At 42.9% G+C, this 18,440-nt stretch overlaps 1 protein-coding gene across 2 annotated transcripts in view; it reads left to right on the top strand.

Moving 5' to 3' along the window:
* tmem39a (transmembrane protein 39A) overlaps positions 1-18,440 on the top strand; it is a 69,617-nt gene that overhangs the window by 37,821 nt on the left and 13,356 nt on the right. Inside the window, exons 3-6 of one of the 2 annotated variants that reach the window (XM_041211678.1) lie at positions 8,162-8,384; positions 10,276-10,380; positions 12,766-12,849; positions 13,597-13,751. In XM_041211678.1, the coding sequence (XP_041067612.1) occupies positions 8,162-8,384; positions 10,276-10,380; positions 12,766-12,849; positions 13,597-13,751 (567 nt within the window). The remainder of the gene's footprint in view (positions 1-8,161; positions 8,385-10,275; positions 10,381-12,765; positions 12,850-13,596; positions 13,752-18,440) is intronic. The other variant, XM_041211679.1, reaches the window with a different exon arrangement.

The following is an 18,440-nucleotide window of genomic DNA, read 5'->3' as shown; positions in this document are numbered from 1 at the left end:
GAGAGCAGGGTGGAGTGTTAAAATGGCAAGCGACAGGGAGGTTTGGGTCATTCTTGCGGACAGACCGCAGGTGTTCTGCAAAGCGGTCGCCCAGTTTACGTTTGGTCTCTCCAATGTAGAGGAGACCACATTGGGAGCAACGAATGCAGTAGACTAAGTTGGGGGAAATGCAAGTGAAATGCTGCTTCACTTGAAAGGAGTGTTTGGGTCCTTGGACGGTGAGGAGAGAGGAAGTGAAGGGGCAGGTGTTGCATCTTTTGCGTGGGCATGGGGTGGTGCCATAGGAGGGGGTTGAGGAGTAGGGGGTGATGGAGGAGTGGACCAGGGTGTCCCGGAGGGAGCGATCCCTACGGAATGCCGATAAAGGGGGTGAAGGGAAGATGTGTTTGGTGGTGGCATCATGCTGGAGTTGGCGGAAATGGCGGAGGATGATCCTTTGAATGCGGAGGCTGGTGGGGTGATAAGTGAGGACAAGGGGGACCCTATTATGTTTCTGGGAGGGAGGAGAAGGCGTGAGGGCGGATGCGCAGGAGATGGGCTGGACACGGTTGAGGGCCCTGTCAACGACCGTGGGTGGAAAACCTCGGTTAAGGAAGAAGGAGGACATGTCAGAGGAACTGTTTTTGAATGTAGCATCATCGGAACAGATGCAACGGAGGCGAAGGAACTGAGAGAATGGGATGGAGTCCTTACAGGAAGTGGGGTGTGAGGAGCTGTAGTCGAGATAGCTGTGGGAGTCGGTGGGTTTGTAATGGATATTGGTGGACAGTCTATCACCAGAGATTGAGACAGAGAGGTCAAGGAAGGGAAGGGAAGTGTCAGAGATGGACCACATGAAAATGATGGAGGGGTGGAGATTGGAAGCAAAATTAATAAATTTTTCCAAGTCCCGACGAGAGCATGAAGCGGCACCGAAGTAATCATCGATGTACCGAAGAAAAAGTTGTGGAAGGGGGCCGGAGTAGGACTGGAACAAGGAATGTTCCACATACCCCATAAAGAGACAGGCATAGCTGGGGCCCATGCGGGTACCCATAGCCACACCTTTTATTTGGAGGAAGTGAGAGGAGTTGAAGGAGAAATTGTTCAGCGTGAGAACAAGTTCAGCCAGATGGAGGAGAGTAGTGGTGGATGGGGATTGTTCGGGCCTCTGTTCGAGGAAGAAGCTAAGGGCCCTCAGACCATCCTGGTGGGGGATGGAGGTGTAGAGGGATTGGACGTCCATGGTGAAGAGGAAGCGGTTGGGGCCAGGGAACTGGAAATTGTTGATGTGACGTAAGGTGTCAGAGGAACCACGGATGTAGGTGGGAAGGGACTGGACAAGGGGAGAGAGAAGGGAGTCAAGATAACGAGAAATGAGTTCCGTGGGGCAGGAGCAAGCTGAGACGATCGGTCTACCGGGGCAGTTCTGTTTGTGGATTTTGGGTAGGAGATAGAAACGGGCCGTCCGAGGTTGGGCGACTATCAGGTTGGAAGCTGTGGGAGGGAGATCCCCAGAGGAGATGAGGTCAGTGACAGTCCTGGAAACAATGGCTTGATGTTCAGTGGTGGGGTCATGGTCCAGGGAGAGGTAGGAGGAACTGAACTGGCCCAGTTCAGTTTCTGGTCAATGGTAAAGCCCAGTATGTTGATACTGGGGGGGGATTTGGCAATGGTAATGCCATTGAATGTCCATGGGAGATGGTCATTACCTGGCACTTGAGTGGTGCAAATATTACTTGCCACTTGTCAGCCCAAGTGCATTTGAACAAGGACTATTTCAGTACCTGAAGAGTTGGCAAATGGCACTGAACATTGTGCAATCATCAGTGAACATCCCCACTTCTGACCTTTTGTTGGAAGGAAGGTCATTAATGAAGCAGCTGAAGATGGTTGAGCCAGGGACACTACCCTGAGGAACTCCTGCAGTGATTTCCTGAGACTGAGCTGATTTTACTTCCAACCACCACAAGCATCTTCCTTTGTGCTAGGTACAACTCCAACCAGTGGAAAGTTTTTCCCCTGATTCCCTTTGACTTCAGTTTTGCTAGGACTCCTTGTTGCCATACTCTGCCGATGTCGAGGGCAGTCATTCTTGCCTCATCTGGGGTCCAACTCTTTTTTGTCCATGTTTGGACCAAGGTTGTCATGAAGTCAGGAGCTGAGTGGCCCTGGCGGAACCCAAACTGAGTATCAGCGAGCAGGATATTCCTGAGTACGTGCCGCTTGATAGTGCTGTCAACGACACCTTCCATCACTTTACTGATAATCAAGAGTAGACTGATGAGCAGAAATTGGCCAGGTTGGATTGTCCTCCTTTTTGTGGACAGGACATAGCTGGGCAGTTTTCCACATTACTGGGTAGACGCCTGTGTTGTAGCTGTATTGGAATAGCTTGGCTAGGGACGCAGCTAGTTCTGGCGCACAAGCCTTCAGTACTGTTGCTGGAATGTTGTCAGAACCCATAGCTTTTGCAGTATCCAGTGACTTCAGCCGTTTATTGATTATCATGTGGAGTGAATGGAATTGGCTGAAGAGTGGCATCTGTGATGCTGGGGACCTTGGGAGGAGGCCGAGATGGATCATCCACTTGGCTTTCAGCCTTGCCTTTGCTCTGATTTGCTGGGCTCCCCCATCATTTAGTATGGGGATATTTGTGGAGTGGCCTCCTGTTAATTGTTTAATTGTCATCCACCACCATTGACGACTGGATGTGGCAGGACTGCAGAGCTCAGACCTGATCCATTGGTTGTGGGATTGCTTAACTCTGTCTTTCACATGCTGCTTCTGTTTGGCATGCATACAGTCCTGCATTGTAGCATTACCAAAGTTGACACCTCATTTTTAGATATGCATGGTTCTCTCCTGGCATGTTCCCCTGCACTCTTCATTGAACCAGGGTTGATCCCCTAACTTGGTGGTAATGTGGAAATATGCCAGGTTATGAAATTACAAATTGTGGTTGTATACAATTCTGCTGCTGATGGCCTGCAGTGCCTCATGGATGCCAAGTTTTGAGTTGCTAGATCTGTTTGAAATCTGTCCCATTTAGCACCGTGGTAGTGCTACACAACACGATGGAGGGTATCCTCAGCGTGAAGGCAGGACATCGTCTCTGCAGGGACTGTGCAGTGGTCACTCCCACCAATACTGTTGCGGTCAGAGGTCAAGAAGGTTTTTTTTTCCCTCTTTATTTCCTCACCACCTGCCACAGACTCAGTCTAGCAGCTATGTCCTTTAGTACTCGGCCAGTTCGGTCAGTAGTGGTGCTACTGAGCTACTCTTGGTGAGGGACATTGAAGCACCCCACCCAGAGTACATTCTATGCCCTTACCACCCTTGGTGCTTTCTTCAACAGGGAGTACTGGTTCATCAGCTGAGGGGGCGCAGTAAGTGGTAATCAGCAAGAGGTTTCTTGCCCATTATGACCTGATGTCATGAGACTTCATGGGGTGCAGAGTCAATGTTTAGGACTCCCAGGGCAAATCCCTTCCCTCTATATACCACCATGCTGCCAGCTCTGTTGGGTCCGTCCTGCCAGTGGGACAGGACATATCCAGGAATGGTGACGATAGTCTTGCTCACGGAATCGTACCTTACAGACAATGTCAGGCTGTTGCTTGACTAGTCTTTGAGAAAACTTTCCTAATTTTGACGCAAGCCCCCAGATGTGATTGATGAGGACTTTGCTGTTGCCGTTTCCGGTGCCTTGTTCAATGGTCTGTCTGATTTCATTCCTGTTAGACTTCGTAGTGGCTTGTCAGGACATTTCTCATGGTAATTCAGAGTCAACCACATTGCATGCTGCTGTCGACCCACAGCAGGCCAGACCAGGTAAGGATGGCAGATTTCCTTTCCTAAAAGACATTAGTGAACCAGATGGGTTTTTACGACAAGGTCACCATTACTGAGACTAACTTATAATTGCAGATTTATTAAGAATCTGTGTCCCCAGAGCATTAGCCTGGGCTCTGGTTTACTGGTCCAGTGGCATTACACTATGCCACCAGCTTTTCCTTAATGTGTGATGCCCACAGTTGCTCAAGTACTCTGACCAGGCCTTTGTATAGCTGAAGATTATTAAAACTCCTTCTGTCTGATCATTTTTTACGAATCTGGCAGAGTTGTGCAGCATTCTTAATTAATTTTTTTCTTCTTTCCTCACTGTTTTATTGATTATTTGCTGAGGTAAGATTTTTATGGGTGCCTTTTGGCTCCTTGTGCCAATGGACATTTTTCAGCTATATACCTTGACATCAAATGTAAATAGTCGGTTCATTTGTGAGGTTCTCTGAGCCAAACACAAACTGTAATTGTACAATATCTACTTGTATATTTCCACAAGTGATCCTAGCAGTGTAGAGAAATGGGGGAAGGCGGTGGCATAGTGGTATTGTCACTGGACTAACCCAGAGATCCAGGGTAATGTTCTAGGGACCTGGGTTTGAATGGTGGAGTTTGAATTCAATAAAAATCTGAAATTGAAAGTCTAATAATGACCTTGAACCCATTGTCGATTGTCAGAAATACTGATCTGGTTCACTAATGTCCTTTCGAGAGGGAATTCTGGTCCTTACCTGGTCTGGCCTACATGTGACTCCAGACCCGCAGAATTGTGGTTGACTCTTAACTGCTATCTGAAATGGCCTGGCAAGCTACTCGGTTGTATAAACCGTTAAGAAGTCTGAGGATTGAAACTGGACGGGCCACTTGGCAATGACTTCAGCACTGGAAACGACAATGGAAAACTCAGTCCTGTTGACCCTGCAATTTCTCCCTTCTTAATAGCTGGGAGCTTGTGTCAAAATTGGAAGAGCTGGCCAAGCAGCAGCCTCCTACTCGCAGAATTGTACCTTACAGACCATGTCCCAACACCACCATCACCATCCCTGGGTATGTCCTACCCCACCTGCAAAACAGACCCAGTAGAGGTGGCGGCACAGTGGCATGCAGTCAGGAGGGCATTGCCCTGGGAGCCCTCAACATCGACTCTGGACTACATGAAGCCTCATGGTATCAGGTCAAATGTGGGCAAGGAAACCTCCTCCTGATTATCATGTACTGCCCCCCTATAGCTGATGAATCAGTACTTCTCGATGTTGACATCACTTGGAAGGAGAACTAAGGGTGACAAGGGTGTAGAACGTACTTGTAGTGATGGACATTGAAGTCCCCCACCCAGTATGGTTCTGCCAGATCAAGAACATAGCTGCTAGACTGAATCTGCGGCAGGTGATGTGGGAACCAACCTCAACCTCATCAGTGTGCCCTCCGCAGGTGCATCTGTCCCTGACAGTATCGGTAGGAGTGACCAACACATGGCCCTTGCGGAGATGAAGTCCCTTCTTCACATTGAGGGTACCCTCCATCGTGTTGTGTGGCACTGCCACTGTGGTAATTGGGATAGACTTCAAACAAATCTAGCAACTAGAGACCGGACATCCATGAGGTGCTATGGGCAGCAGCAGCAGAATTGTACTCGACTACAATCTGTAACCTCATGGCCTGGCATATCCCCAACTCTACCATTACCACCAGAGTTAGTCCAGGGGATCAACTCTGGCTCAATGAAGAGTGCAGGAGGATATGCCAGGAACAGCACCAGGCATATATAATGAAGTGTCAACCTGGTGAAGCTGCAACGCATGCTGTTTGGCATGCTAGTAGTCCTAAGCAGCAAGTGATAGACAGAGCTAAGTGATTCCACAACTAATGGATCAGATCTCAGCTCTGCAATCCTGCCACATCCAGTCTTGAATGGTGGTGGACAATTAAACAACTCACTGAAGGAGGAGGAGGCACCAAAATATCCTCATTCTCCATGATGGGGGGGGCCCAGCACATCGGTGCAAAAGATGAGGTTGCGGCGTTTGCAACAATCTTCAGCCAGAAGTGTCGAGTGGAAGATCCTTCTTGGTCTCCTCTGGAGGTCCCCAGCATCACAGATGCCAGTCTTCAGCAAATTCGATTCACTCCACGCAATATCAAGAAATGGCTGAAAGCACTGGATACTGCAAAGGCTGTGGGCCCTCACAATATTCCTGCAATAGTACTGAAGACTTGTGCTCCAGAGCTTGCAATTCCCTTAGCCAAGCTGTTCCAGTACAGCTACAACTCTGGCAATGTGGAAAATTGCCCAGGAATGCCCTGTACACACAAAGTGGGACAAATCCAACCTGACAATTACCGACCCATCAGTCTACTCTCAATCATCAGTAAAGTAATGGAAAGGGCCATCAACAGTGCTATGGAGCAGCACTTGCTTAGCAAAAACCTGCTCATTGATGCCTGGTTTGGGTTCCGTTAGGGCCACTCAGTTCCTGACCTCATTACAGCCTTGCTTCAAACATGGACAAAAGAGCTCAACTCATGAGGTGAGAGTGACTGCCCATGACATCAAGGCAGCATTTGATTGTGTGGCATCAAGGAGCTCTAGCAAAATTGGAGTCATGGGAATTAGGGTGGGGGGGTGGGGATCTCTCTTCTGGTTGGAGTCATACCGCAGCACAAAGGAAGATGGTTGCGGATCTTGGAGGTCAATTATCTCAGTTCCAGGACATCACTGCAGGAGTTCCTCAGGGTAGTGTCCTGGGCCTAACAATCTTCAGCTGCTTCATCAATGACCTTCCTTCCATAAGATCAGAAGTGGGGATGTTTGCTGCTGATTGTTCAATATTCAGCACCATTCACGACGACTCAAATATTGAAGCAGACCTTGTTCAAATGCACTTGGGCTGACAAGTGGCAAGTAACATTCGCACCGGTAGTTCTGTTGAAGGGTCATGAGGACTCGAAACGTCAACTCTTTTCTTCTCCGCCGATGCTGCCAGACCTGCTGAGTTTTTCCAGGTAATTCTGTTTTTGTTTTGCACCACACAAGTGCCAGGCAATGACTAATCTTCAACAAGAGAGAATCTAACCATTGCCCCTTGACATTCAATGGCATTACCATTGCTGAATCCCCCACTATCAACATCCTGGGGGTTGCCAATGATCATTTCTCCTCCCTAGGCTTCTGAATTTTTGAACAAGTATTGATAAATAGTGAAAACAATCACTGCCTTATTCCTGGCTGCCATTACTTTCCAGTCAGCCATGGGTAATCTTATGGCTAAATTTCCACCTGCTTTTTGAAACCCAAGCAACTTCAATCAATTTGTGCTTTTGTTATTTTATTCTATTTGAATTTGTTGTACTTGAAGGTTTGGAAAGCGCTGTTGCCTTAGACTAGATTGTAATCAAAATGTGAACATGAATCTGTTCACGTCAGCAACTTATTATGTGCAATTATGTGGGAACATGGATTTAAGCTTTTGCACAAATACCTGAGGCTCCATGATACATACTATGTGACCCATGAAGATAAAACTGTTTGGGACCCTTATTCCTACAGCATTTATAAAGCTACATTAGTTCCATCTAGTTGCAAAAATTGAAACTGCAGTTTTGCTTTGATATTATTCTAAATGTTGGTCACTGAGTCACCGATTTAGTAAAATTCAGACGGACAGTTCATAATGAAAAATGATTTAAATTTTCTGTAAACCTGTAACTTAATTTGCCTGTAGATTAGTATCACTGTACAAACTCAGTGTAATGCTTTCGTTCCTTGAGAAAGACTTTGTAAACCTGCAGATATGATTGCTACAAATGTCAGCCTCAAAATAAAGGGACTTTTCCATCTTTCCTCTGTCTTGATGTTACAAAATCTGCATTTATGCCCCATTTTTAAAAACTGACTCATGTGGGGATTTTATCAAACTATTTGTACTATAGTGTGGATGCCTAGTATTTGTGCCTTGCTTATCAATCAAGCATTGGCCCTGAGGGGTTGGAACTTTCTAGTTTATAGTTTGACTAATCTGCAAAGATAATATATATTTTGACACAGTAGTTGAGATTGGCTATCCGCTCTAAATTGAAAAATGACAATCGTGGATTTTGTTTTCATAAGCTTTTATTGTAATGCGCCCATTTACAAAATTATGAAGGATCCTGAAGTTTAACGGGATTTCTCTAATCAAAGGTTCATCCCTTTAGAAATAAAATTTTCAAATTACTGAGTAAGTTTCAATGTTTTTGCATGCATTTTAAGAAATCAGTGAAGCTGATTTGAACTACATTTTTAAAAAAATAAATAAATTTATTTACTGTTTTACAATATTTTCTTTCTCCCTTTTAGGAATGGCAGTGCCATTGGTTTGTCTGCCCCTCCCATCACTGCCTTGATTACCCCAGAGCCTGTCCGCCACTGCCGTATTCCTGACCTTCCAACGGACGGATGCCTTGTCTTTGAGCTTCTTTTTTTCATTTACCTGCTGATGGCCCTCCTTGTCCAATATATTAACATCTATAAAACAGTCTGGTGGTTTCCATACAATCACCCTGCTGCTTCTACCTCACTGGTGAGCATGTCTTTTATAGAGTCCAAGTTATGAGAACACGTAACTGACTCACTGTTTATTTGAGAGCACATCAATAGGTACCAGTCTGTGATGTTAGAGATTAACTAAATAGTCAAATAAAACCCTGTACGACAGTTCAAATTATATTTTGCAGTGTAATTTGAAATCACGAGATTATGTAATTCACTTCTCTTATACTTCTACCAGCAACAAAATGAACAGTAACTGTGTGTTATTGTTCTGAGTTATGTATTTGTGTTTTCTCTGTTTGCAGTCACTCAGTCTCTGCACAGACAATCTCTCATGTTTGCTGTTAGGTCTAAGTTTCTGAAGATAGTAGTTTGGTGCTTTGGTTGAGGACTGGTTCATGGTTCTTATTTAGGTTCTGTTCATATCCATGTGTTGATGTATAATGTCTTCAGGGTAAAATGCCAATCCTAGATTGTGTACAAGAAGTCCTAGAGTTCATCAGCATTTGGCCAACAGTTTAACCATTGACAAGTTCCTTCCAGTGCAGCTGCTAGAAGGTATGTGGATCAGCCCCGGGAACTCTTCCCATAATTTGTTTTCTTACACTTGGTGTGTGCTTAGATCTTGGTAGAGACTGGTAACATTTTTTTTAGAAATATAAAATCCAGCTATTTACTAAAAGAATGAGGCCACAAGGTTCACTGTTTAAACCAAAAGAATTTTACTAAATAATAGTCAAAGAACATAAATACTGATGAGTACAATCTAAAGTAGGCAGTTAATTTAAAGATATTAAAAGTAGAATGAACACAGTTACTTATACAGGTATGAGTTTCAAACTGGCAACCTCAGGACTGAGGCCACGCTGGATTTCGAATCAGGTGGTTTGTGCCTTGGCAAGTCAAGTCAAGCTGGATTGAGTGAAGAGAAGGGTTGCTCAGAGTGCAGTAATAGATTGGTGCGCAAGCAACGAATGGGGATAATTAGTCAGATAATTAGTCAGGTACCACGCTGTGCCAATGCAGCGCCTAGCTGCATTGTCCATTTTGAGTATTTTTATTTTACTCAATAAAAGTTGATGCATGGCACATTCTAGAAATGTCTGATTTTTGGACAGGCAGATTTGCTGCACTGTACTTGCAACCGACCTTTTCTACACCCCTCTAACTTGTACCCTGATAAGCTCAAGTCAGATATTTAGCAGAAATTGGAAGATTAACCACTTTGTCTGAATGCTGTTTCAAAAATTCATACGCGGGGTAAGATTTCTGGAGCCTTCCGCTTACTTCTGGGCAGGGTTGCCCCTTCAAATCTCCTCCAACCGTCCCACAGTTATAGAGTTCCAGTTCAAAACAGATGTCACTAGCGTCTTAAACATCGCTACCATGGGTCAGAACTCTCCTGGTTCTAATATTTAACTCTGGAGTCTTGCATCTAAAACTCATTCTGTCTCTTCTCAACCTTGCTATCCTAGAGGATCAACTTATTGTTAGTAGAGTCCTTTAGTTATCAAGGTTTCCACACCATTTTAGAATTTCAACTGTACACTGAGATGTTCCCTGCAGCAAATTGGTTCTAAACTAAAATCCAACTTGAAACAGACCTATGATCTGCTCACCCCCTATAACTAATTTCATGTTGACCCTATGCTATTTATTGTTTTAGCTTCTGGATAACTTGGTCACATGATCAATTACTGGAATCGAGGTGCTTTACCAGATCACATCCCCGTAGTTCTTAAAAGGACCATCACCACAATGGAAGGGTTCTCTTCACCCACCACCACCACCACCACCCCCCCCCCCCCCCCCCCACACACACACACACACACACAAAAAAACACATGGACTATCTAACTGATGGGTTAATAATTTACCTCTCTATGAATCTAAATGAAATGAATACAGGAGTCTTAATACAGTTTTTACAGGCAATGCAAATCTGCCAGTCATTGTTCTTGGACTACAGGAATCAATGGTGTGAAAAAATGGAAGTTACGCACTCAATCGAAGTTTGCTGTTCCAAGGTGAGGTTGGGGGAGTATAAAATAATATTTTTCCCTTTAGTTACTTTTGTAGAAGAAAAAGTGGAAAAGTAATTTATTGCTCAGTATGACATTCCTGATTGGCTAAGAAATACACACCTCTTTAAAAAAAAAAGTTTTGCGGATGACCTCAGCCTTGCATGGCTGTAAACCACAAAACTATTAACATGTAGTTCCATAAATCTGAAGTTTTTAAATTAATTTGCCCCTAGTTACTGATGGAAAGAAAAACTTCTGTTATTACTTCCATTCTGCTGTATTTCTTTTATTGAGGGACTATCCCATTGTGAGCATGTTAATACATGATGTGTTGGATTTGAGACATCGGGCAATATCAAATTTCAACCCAATCATTATTTTCAAAATATTGTCTTGTTCAGTTTCATTAATTATATATGCATTCTTAAATTTAAGGCCACTTCAAGAATGGGTTTTTTGCAGACCTAGCATTCCAGAATAATCTGGCATCAGGTTTGCTGAAAGTCTTCCCTTTTAAGTTGAACAGGACAATTGACTTTTACATATTTGTAAAAAAACATATCTCTATCTCTATTATTTACCTAAATATAAATACCTGAGATGTTGACACAAGTAAACGCCAGTAGGCAAAAGGACAGCAAGCATTTCCAGCTAGCCCAAAGTGTACTACAGGAAATTTGGACTTTTTAAGCAGATTAAGGATATAATGCAGTAAACTGTACAAAAATGCTGTAAGGCCATTAACCTTTGAATTCAGACAGAACCACCATCATTCTGTATAAACCTTAAGGAAGTGACTCATTCACTGTTACAGCCTTAAATTAAAGGTTTTTTTAATACCATGCACTTTTAAAAAATGCTTTTCTACAATACTTTTATTGAATTCACAGTAAAATATTAGATTTTATTAATTTCTCTGTACATCATTGCATTTAAAGTGACCTTAAACATGCCTGCTATGTTAATTCATAGATTGCAAATCTTACAAGAGATGAATGAAAAACTTGTGTCCCAGGAATTGATTCCACTGATATCATGATACATGCGTTTCAGTATCAAACTTGCCAGACAAATTTTGGGTGGCCTGTTTAAGCTACAGCAGAAAGTTCTGTGACACACAAAACCAGTGAGGATGCAGAATATTGTCAGTTGTTGCAAGTTGGCTTTTGATGATCCAAGTCATAGAGTAAGCAGTTCACAACTGAGCTGGGTGTGGATTTTTTTTCCTTTTCAAAATGTTGTTCATTTTTATTTTAAGTACATGCTATTAGTTACAGAATATTTTAATCAGTTTTACATTTGATTAGTTCATCTTGTTGTTTTAGCAGCGTGTACCTACAATGCCCATTCTAAAATCCTTCAGTCTTGAAGGTTGAAGGCCTTTTATTCCAAATTTTAGGGAATTCCAGTGCTGTACATACTTCAATCATAAATTTGATCAAAATAAGTATATTTTGCTGTTTTCTCTGATCACTTGGGTTGGAAAAATAAATAAGATAGAATTCTCCAATCCTGAAAAGTGGCTGCAGCCAAGTAAGTTCTCTCAATGTTGCGAATTCCTTTCCAAGGCATTGATTTTAATCCCAAACTGTTTCATAATATATGAACTAGATCAATTTCTGCTTTAAGTATTTAAATAATGTGTAAAATTGGATACCTTTGATCCGGCTCTGCACTGTCAGGAGTTTCAATACAAGACACTTTCATTACATTGAATTGAATATTTGTGCATTTTAGCTCTATAGCTGGAATAAACACCCAATCAAGCCACTTATTGCCTTGCTTTGTTTCAAGGGTTAATTTTATAAATTGGTTGTTGTGACTTCCATGTGGTCTGAGATCTGCAGAAAGGGTAGTGAGGCTAATAACCCTTGTGAAGTTATCTTCATCTTGGGCAAGATTGAGGATGATTTGCTTCCACTCCAGTTTTGTGCATTTTGACATGACCAAAGAGTCTGATGTGTGATTCGCACATTCTACCACATTGGCAGATGTTTGAAGTAGTGGGTAAATGAGTTGCTTTGGGGAGTGCTGTGCACTCCCTTCATTGCCTCGACTTTGATCTCCACATGCTCCTGTTAAAGTGTCTCAAGTTGCTTGATGCCTTCCCGAATACTCCTGTTTTGAGTTGTCGCAGGATAGGGACTCCCATGAATAAATGGGGATGTTGGATCTTTTCAGAAATACTTTGAGAGCATCCCTAACGCATTTCCTCTGTCCCCTGGGGGTTTCTTACTATAGCAAAATTTGGAGTAGTTTAGTTTTGAGAGCCTGGTGTCAGGCATGTGAAATTATATCTCTGCGTTAATAAACCAATCCATGCAGATGTTTTTGTGTAATATCTTAATGAGTGATCATTTTATTTAATATTTAACTTTTCTTTCTTAGAGCTTTCATCTGATTGATTATCACTTGGCAGCGTTCATTACTATAATGTTGGCCCGAAGACTGGTTTGGACCCTCGTTTCAGAGGTGAGTTTGACATATGGAGTTTTTTGCCATCTAGAAGTAGCCTTGTGACTACCTTGTTCTAGTGAACTGCATGCATGCCTGTCTCAATAGAAGCTAGTACCAACCCATAGCATGTTTCTTTCAAAAAAAAAATCTGTAGGAATTATAGTTAACTGGTAGCATAAATCAAATGCTATTTTTTTCCATTATAGCTTGGAAACTCTTCACTATTTATGCACCGTCATGGGGGCATGTATGGGTTTTACAACTAGATTATTTGTGATACATCAAGTATCATCAATGTTATGGAGTATCACTGATTTAATTTTCTAAGCTTCAGTGAGTCTCTAGTTAATTCCAAAATTTCTAAAGCTGAGCATCCTATTAACTGATATTTCAATATGTCAGCATGGTTTTGCGTTGCAAATGATGCTTGCATCCCACTAAGGTACCTATTTCTATTCTACCATTTTTTCAGTTCTTCGTTGCTTCTTTGTCAGTTGTATTTTTATTTTCAATGTTCATGATTTCTGCCTTGAAACTGCTAAAGATAAATTGTGTTGCAGTTTTTATTTTCTCCTGTCTGGGCTGATTTCTAAGAAATTGCAGTACTTGTGTAGATATTGTAGCAGTAGCCATCGGCAGATTTTAAGTATAGAACTGAGGAGAAGGTTTTTCTGCTAATCAGAATATAATTTTCTTAAATCAGGTATTCTGCACACGATTCAAATTTGGAATCTTGTCAGTTAATGTAATTCTTTCTTGCAGGCGTCTCAAACCAGTACATCCTCTATAGTGTGGTACACTTTGTTGATAGTGGCTCGTTTGGTACTTCTCACGTTGTGTGGCTGGGTACTGTGCTGGACACTTGTCAATCTTTTTAGGAATCATTCTGTGCTAAATCTCCTTTTCCTTGGATACCCGTAAGTATTCTTTTTATAAATATTTTACTGTTGGCTAGTAGGAGGAGAGTGAATTTTATGTGTGACTTCTAAATGTCTCAAATTCCATTTATAAAAATTCCAGCTGCTTTTCTAAAAACAGTGTTAAAGGTTACTATGAGTGGTTCGCCTAATTGTGATCCTCTTGAAATTTAGTCTTGTGTTCGGTGCAAATCCTGAAAGTGTTTATAATGAAAATAACAGTTGATGAGGCTTTTAAAAAAAAAATACAGGATTCTTAGCTTTATTAATAGAGGCATAGAGTACGAGAGCAGGAAAGTTATGGTAAATATTTATACTCCAGCTAAGGCCTTACCAGGAGTTTGTGTTCAGAATTGGACACATGCTTTAGAAAGGATGTAAGGCCTTAATGAGTGTTCAGAAGAGATTTACTAGATTTTATAGAGTAGGGAGAAACTGTTTCCACTGGCAGAGTCAAATGACAAGAGGTTAATTTTGCTAATTATCACAATTGACCACCATGATGCAAACAATCATCATCTGAGACTGAAGGCTGCTTTAATAATTAGCAAACCAACCTTGTTTGGTGGGGTGTGTGTGTGTGGTTGCGTGTGTGTGTGTGTGGTTGCGTGTGTGTGTGTGTGGTTGCGTGTGTGTGTGTGTGGTTGCGTGTGTGTGTGTGTGGTTGCGTGTGTGTGTGTGTGGTTGCGTGTGTGTGTGTGTGGTTGCGTGTGTGTGTGTGTGGTTGCGTGTGTGTGTGTGTGGTTGCGTGTGTGTGTGTGTGTGGTTGCGTGTGGTTGCGTGTGTGTGTGTGGTTGCGTGTGTGTGTGTGGTTGCGTGTGTGTGTGTGGTTGCGTGTGTGTGTGTGGTTGCGTGTGTGTGTGTGGTTGCGTGTGTGTGTGTGGTTGCGTGTGTGTGTGTGGTTGCGTGTGTGTGTGTGGTTGCGTGTGTGTGTGTGGTTGCGTGTGTGTGTGTGGTTGCGTGTGTGTGTGTGGTTGCGTGTGTGTGTGTGGCATTGTGGCGATAAGGTTTTATGTACGACCCGAGGTGCATCCCCTGAAAGGGTATTGGAAGCAGATTCAATAGGCAGTTTCAAATGTGCATTAGATATGTACTTGAAAAGGGAAATCTTGCAAGAGAGTGGGGTGAATTGAATAGATCTACCAATGGGCCGAATGACCCCTCCTCTTCAATGATTATAATCAAGTTGAGACTGCAACTTTCTGGAGAATTGTTTAAATCAATTGTCTTTTGCAGAACTTGACAGTAACACCAGCTTGCATGTTAAAAATTCAACAGTTTTTTTTTTGCTTGAATCTTCCAAAGAAAAGCAAAGCAAAGCTTAAGTAGCCAAGGCCTGTTGGTGTCTGAGAATGGTTGATTTGTTTTCATTTTATCATCATAGCTGTACATAAATCATTGAAGATGGCAGGGCATGTTGAGACAGCAGTTAATGAAATATATAGTATCTTAGGCTTCATTAATAGGGGCGTTGAGTACAAGAGTAAGGAGGTCATGTTGAACTTGTAGAAGAATCTAGTTAGGCCTCATCTGGAGTATTGCGTCCAGTTCCGGACACCATATCTGAAGAAGGATGTGAAGGTATTGGAGAGAGAGTACAGAGGAAATTCACAAGAATGATTCCAGGGATGAAGAAGTGTAGCTATGAGGATAGATTGGAGAGGTTGGGACTATTTTCCTTGGAGAAAAGAAGGCTGAGAGGGGATTCAAGATCCTGAGGGGCATAGACAGCATAATTAGTGAGAAACTGTTCCCACTCAAGGGATCATCAAGAACTAGAAGGCACAGATTCAAAATAATTGGCAAAAAGAATAAAAATGATGAGGAAAAAATTTTTCACTGAGTGTTTGGAGTCTTGAACAAACTTCCTGAGGGGGTGGAAGCAGGTTCGTTTGAGGTATTCAAAAGGGAATTGGATTGCTATCTGAACAGGGTGCAAGGGTACAGGGATAAGGCAAGGGAGTGGGACTAGGTAGAATACTGAGACAGTGCAGACTCCTGCATTGTAAAGATTCTGATCTGAATTATGAATGCAATGAGCACTTAGCATTGCCAGATATAAAGTTTGAAATTTACAAATCTCTGTAGCAGCGGCACAGATGAGAAATTTCCGCCGAGTGGCGAAATTCTGAATTTTGGATAATAAAATTCCTTCACTTTAATTTTTTTTCCGACTCCCGCCTTCCCTCGGTTACTGCTGCCTCCAATGTGGCCAAAGCCATGAGGAGAGTGTCTCAGCCTGGAAAAAATCATCTGCCAGAAACAAGAGCGGGACCAGGAATCGGGGTAGCCGCTACTCAGCCTTGGACCATCCCAGACCCAGCTGCCGTCAGTCATCCCGCTGGGAGGGCATGCTCTGCTGCTAGCCACTCGGTGGAGCTGTGGAAATCAACAGGCTCAGTGAGGTGGGAAGGAAGCAGCGCAGCCAGAGTCTTGGTGGGGTTTGGCAGGTCTGGTTGGTGACATGGTAGGGGTAGGAAGCAGTGGGGTGGATGGATCTGTGGAGCCTTAGTCACAGCAGGGTTTGGCAGCCCTGGGTGGAGAAGCAGTGGAGCCTGCCTCTTGGGGTGGGGGGGAGCGGTGGTTAATGTGGAGCCACCGGGCAGGGAGCAGTTGAGCCTGAGTCTCGGTCTGGTACTGCAGATGGGGTTGGGGAGGAGTCGCAGTTGGGAATAGTCTGCGGAATGAGTGAATGGTGCATTGAGAAGAGGACCTGCTGAGGTGGGGGAGGGGAGTGCAGTTTGGGGAGAGGAGTTGGTATGTGTGTGACAGGGAAGAGGGATTGTTTACAATGTGAGGGAGAGGAGGTGGAAGGGAGGGGCTCCACTGAGTTTCTGTTGCCAGGAAGTATGAAGAGCTTCACTGAAATCTTCAAGTATATAAAATAACATTTTACAAAGTACTTTAAAACACAGATTTTCAGTTTTATGATGTATTATATGTTGTACAATCTTTAATTAAAAACTGAATGTTACTATGCTGCTTTATTGCTGTTTTATTTTTGCTGGTATCTGGGTCACATTAATTTTCAAGAATTTTTTAATATTCATTCATGGAACGTGGGCATTGCTGTCAAGGCCAGTTGTCTATCCTGAAGTACCCTTGATAAAGCGGTGCTTTGTCAAAATAGAGCCATATTGAAAAATAGTTTGCAAAGCACTGCTGTAGTCCTTTGCTTCACTTTGCATGTCCATAATCCAGTTAAGTCATGTTCTGTTGTTAGTATGGACTTCATCCTGTATTACATGCACTAACCAAATGAATGCTGGAAATGCTGAGGCAACCTTGGTGAAATGATGCAATGGAATGGTACACAGTCTTGACAGTAATGGACGGTAAACAAAGAGGGAAATAATGTTTCTACCCATCTGAAGTCTAATAATTCCACATATTTGAAGTGGCCTGGAAGTATTTGCATTTCACTACAGACCATTTAAAAAGTGCTATAATTACGTAATTCCTTGTCACAAAAAATTTCAAACCTTTGTGTCTTCAGCCCTGAAGGACCTAGAGAAAAGATGCTTGAAGGACTGCTTCAGATTCCTGAAACACGGGACCAGTTCTGTGACAGAAAAGACCTGTACAAGATGAACAGGTTGCACCTGAACAGAGCTGGGACCAATGACCTTGCAGGCAGGTTAACTAGCACTGTGGGGGAAGCATTTCAACTAATTCATCAGGTTGAGTACCAAGGTGCATTATTTAAAAAGCTTGGAAAAAGTGTACAGTGGACTGGAAGGGACAGAGGTAGAAATAATAGAATCATGTGGGATCACCTGAAATACAAAGTTAGATTTGTAGTGCATATGTGTAAATGCACAAAGTGCTTTTAATAAAGTTGAGCTGCAGGTGCAAAATGCCACATGGGAACATGATATCGTGGCAACAGCTGAGACCTGCCTTGAAGGGAGGATTGGATGTTTAAGATCCTTGGGTACAAGGTAATCTGGAAAGATGAAAAGGAAAATAGTAGCTTTGATTAAGGAAAATAATACACAGCTAGGAAGAGAGAATACCCTTGACAGGTCAAAGAATCTGTTCAGTTGGAGGTAAGAAACAATAAAGGAGCTATTACACTATGTGAATTTTATAGGCCACCAAGAACTGGGAAGGAGATAGAAGAACAGAAAAAAAATTGCTGAGGTGGAAGAACTGGAATAGTAATTATGGAAGATTTTAACTTCTCCAATATTGAATATGTCAGTGATTTGTGTTAAAGGGAACAATCTCTAAAGCGTGTTCAGGAGAATTTTCCCAACCACTCTGTTCCCTGCTCAATGGGGAAAGGGGCATTGCTGACTCTAGTCCTCAGGAGGATCATGGAGAGTGTTAGTCAGGGAATGCCTCTGGGATAGTGATTATAGTATCATTTGGTTTAGATTAGTTATGGAGGAGGACAAGGAGCGACCTAGAATTAAAAATACTTAACTAGAGGAGGGCTAATTTCAGCAAATTGAAGGGGGATCTGGCCCAGGTAAATTGGGAGTCGAACACTGGTGGGCAGAAGTTTAATAGAAGAATGGGTGACTTTTGAAGAACAGGTGGCTTGTGTACAGTACAGAGGGAAAGGGAGGGCATCCAAAGTCAAGGCTCCCTGGATAACAAAGGAGTTAGAAAATAGGCTGAAACAGAAAAAGGGAATGCATGACTATATCTACTTGGTGATAATAAGGGAGAATCGGGCTGATT

Source organism: Carcharodon carcharias, chromosome 18 (assembly GCF_017639515.1).
Source record: "Carcharodon carcharias isolate sCarCar2 chromosome 18, sCarCar2.pri, whole genome shotgun sequence".
NCBI classification, from domain to species: Eukaryota; Metazoa; Chordata; class Chondrichthyes; order Lamniformes; family Lamnidae; genus Carcharodon; species Carcharodon carcharias.
This window is presented reverse-complemented; position numbering and strand designations above follow the sequence as displayed.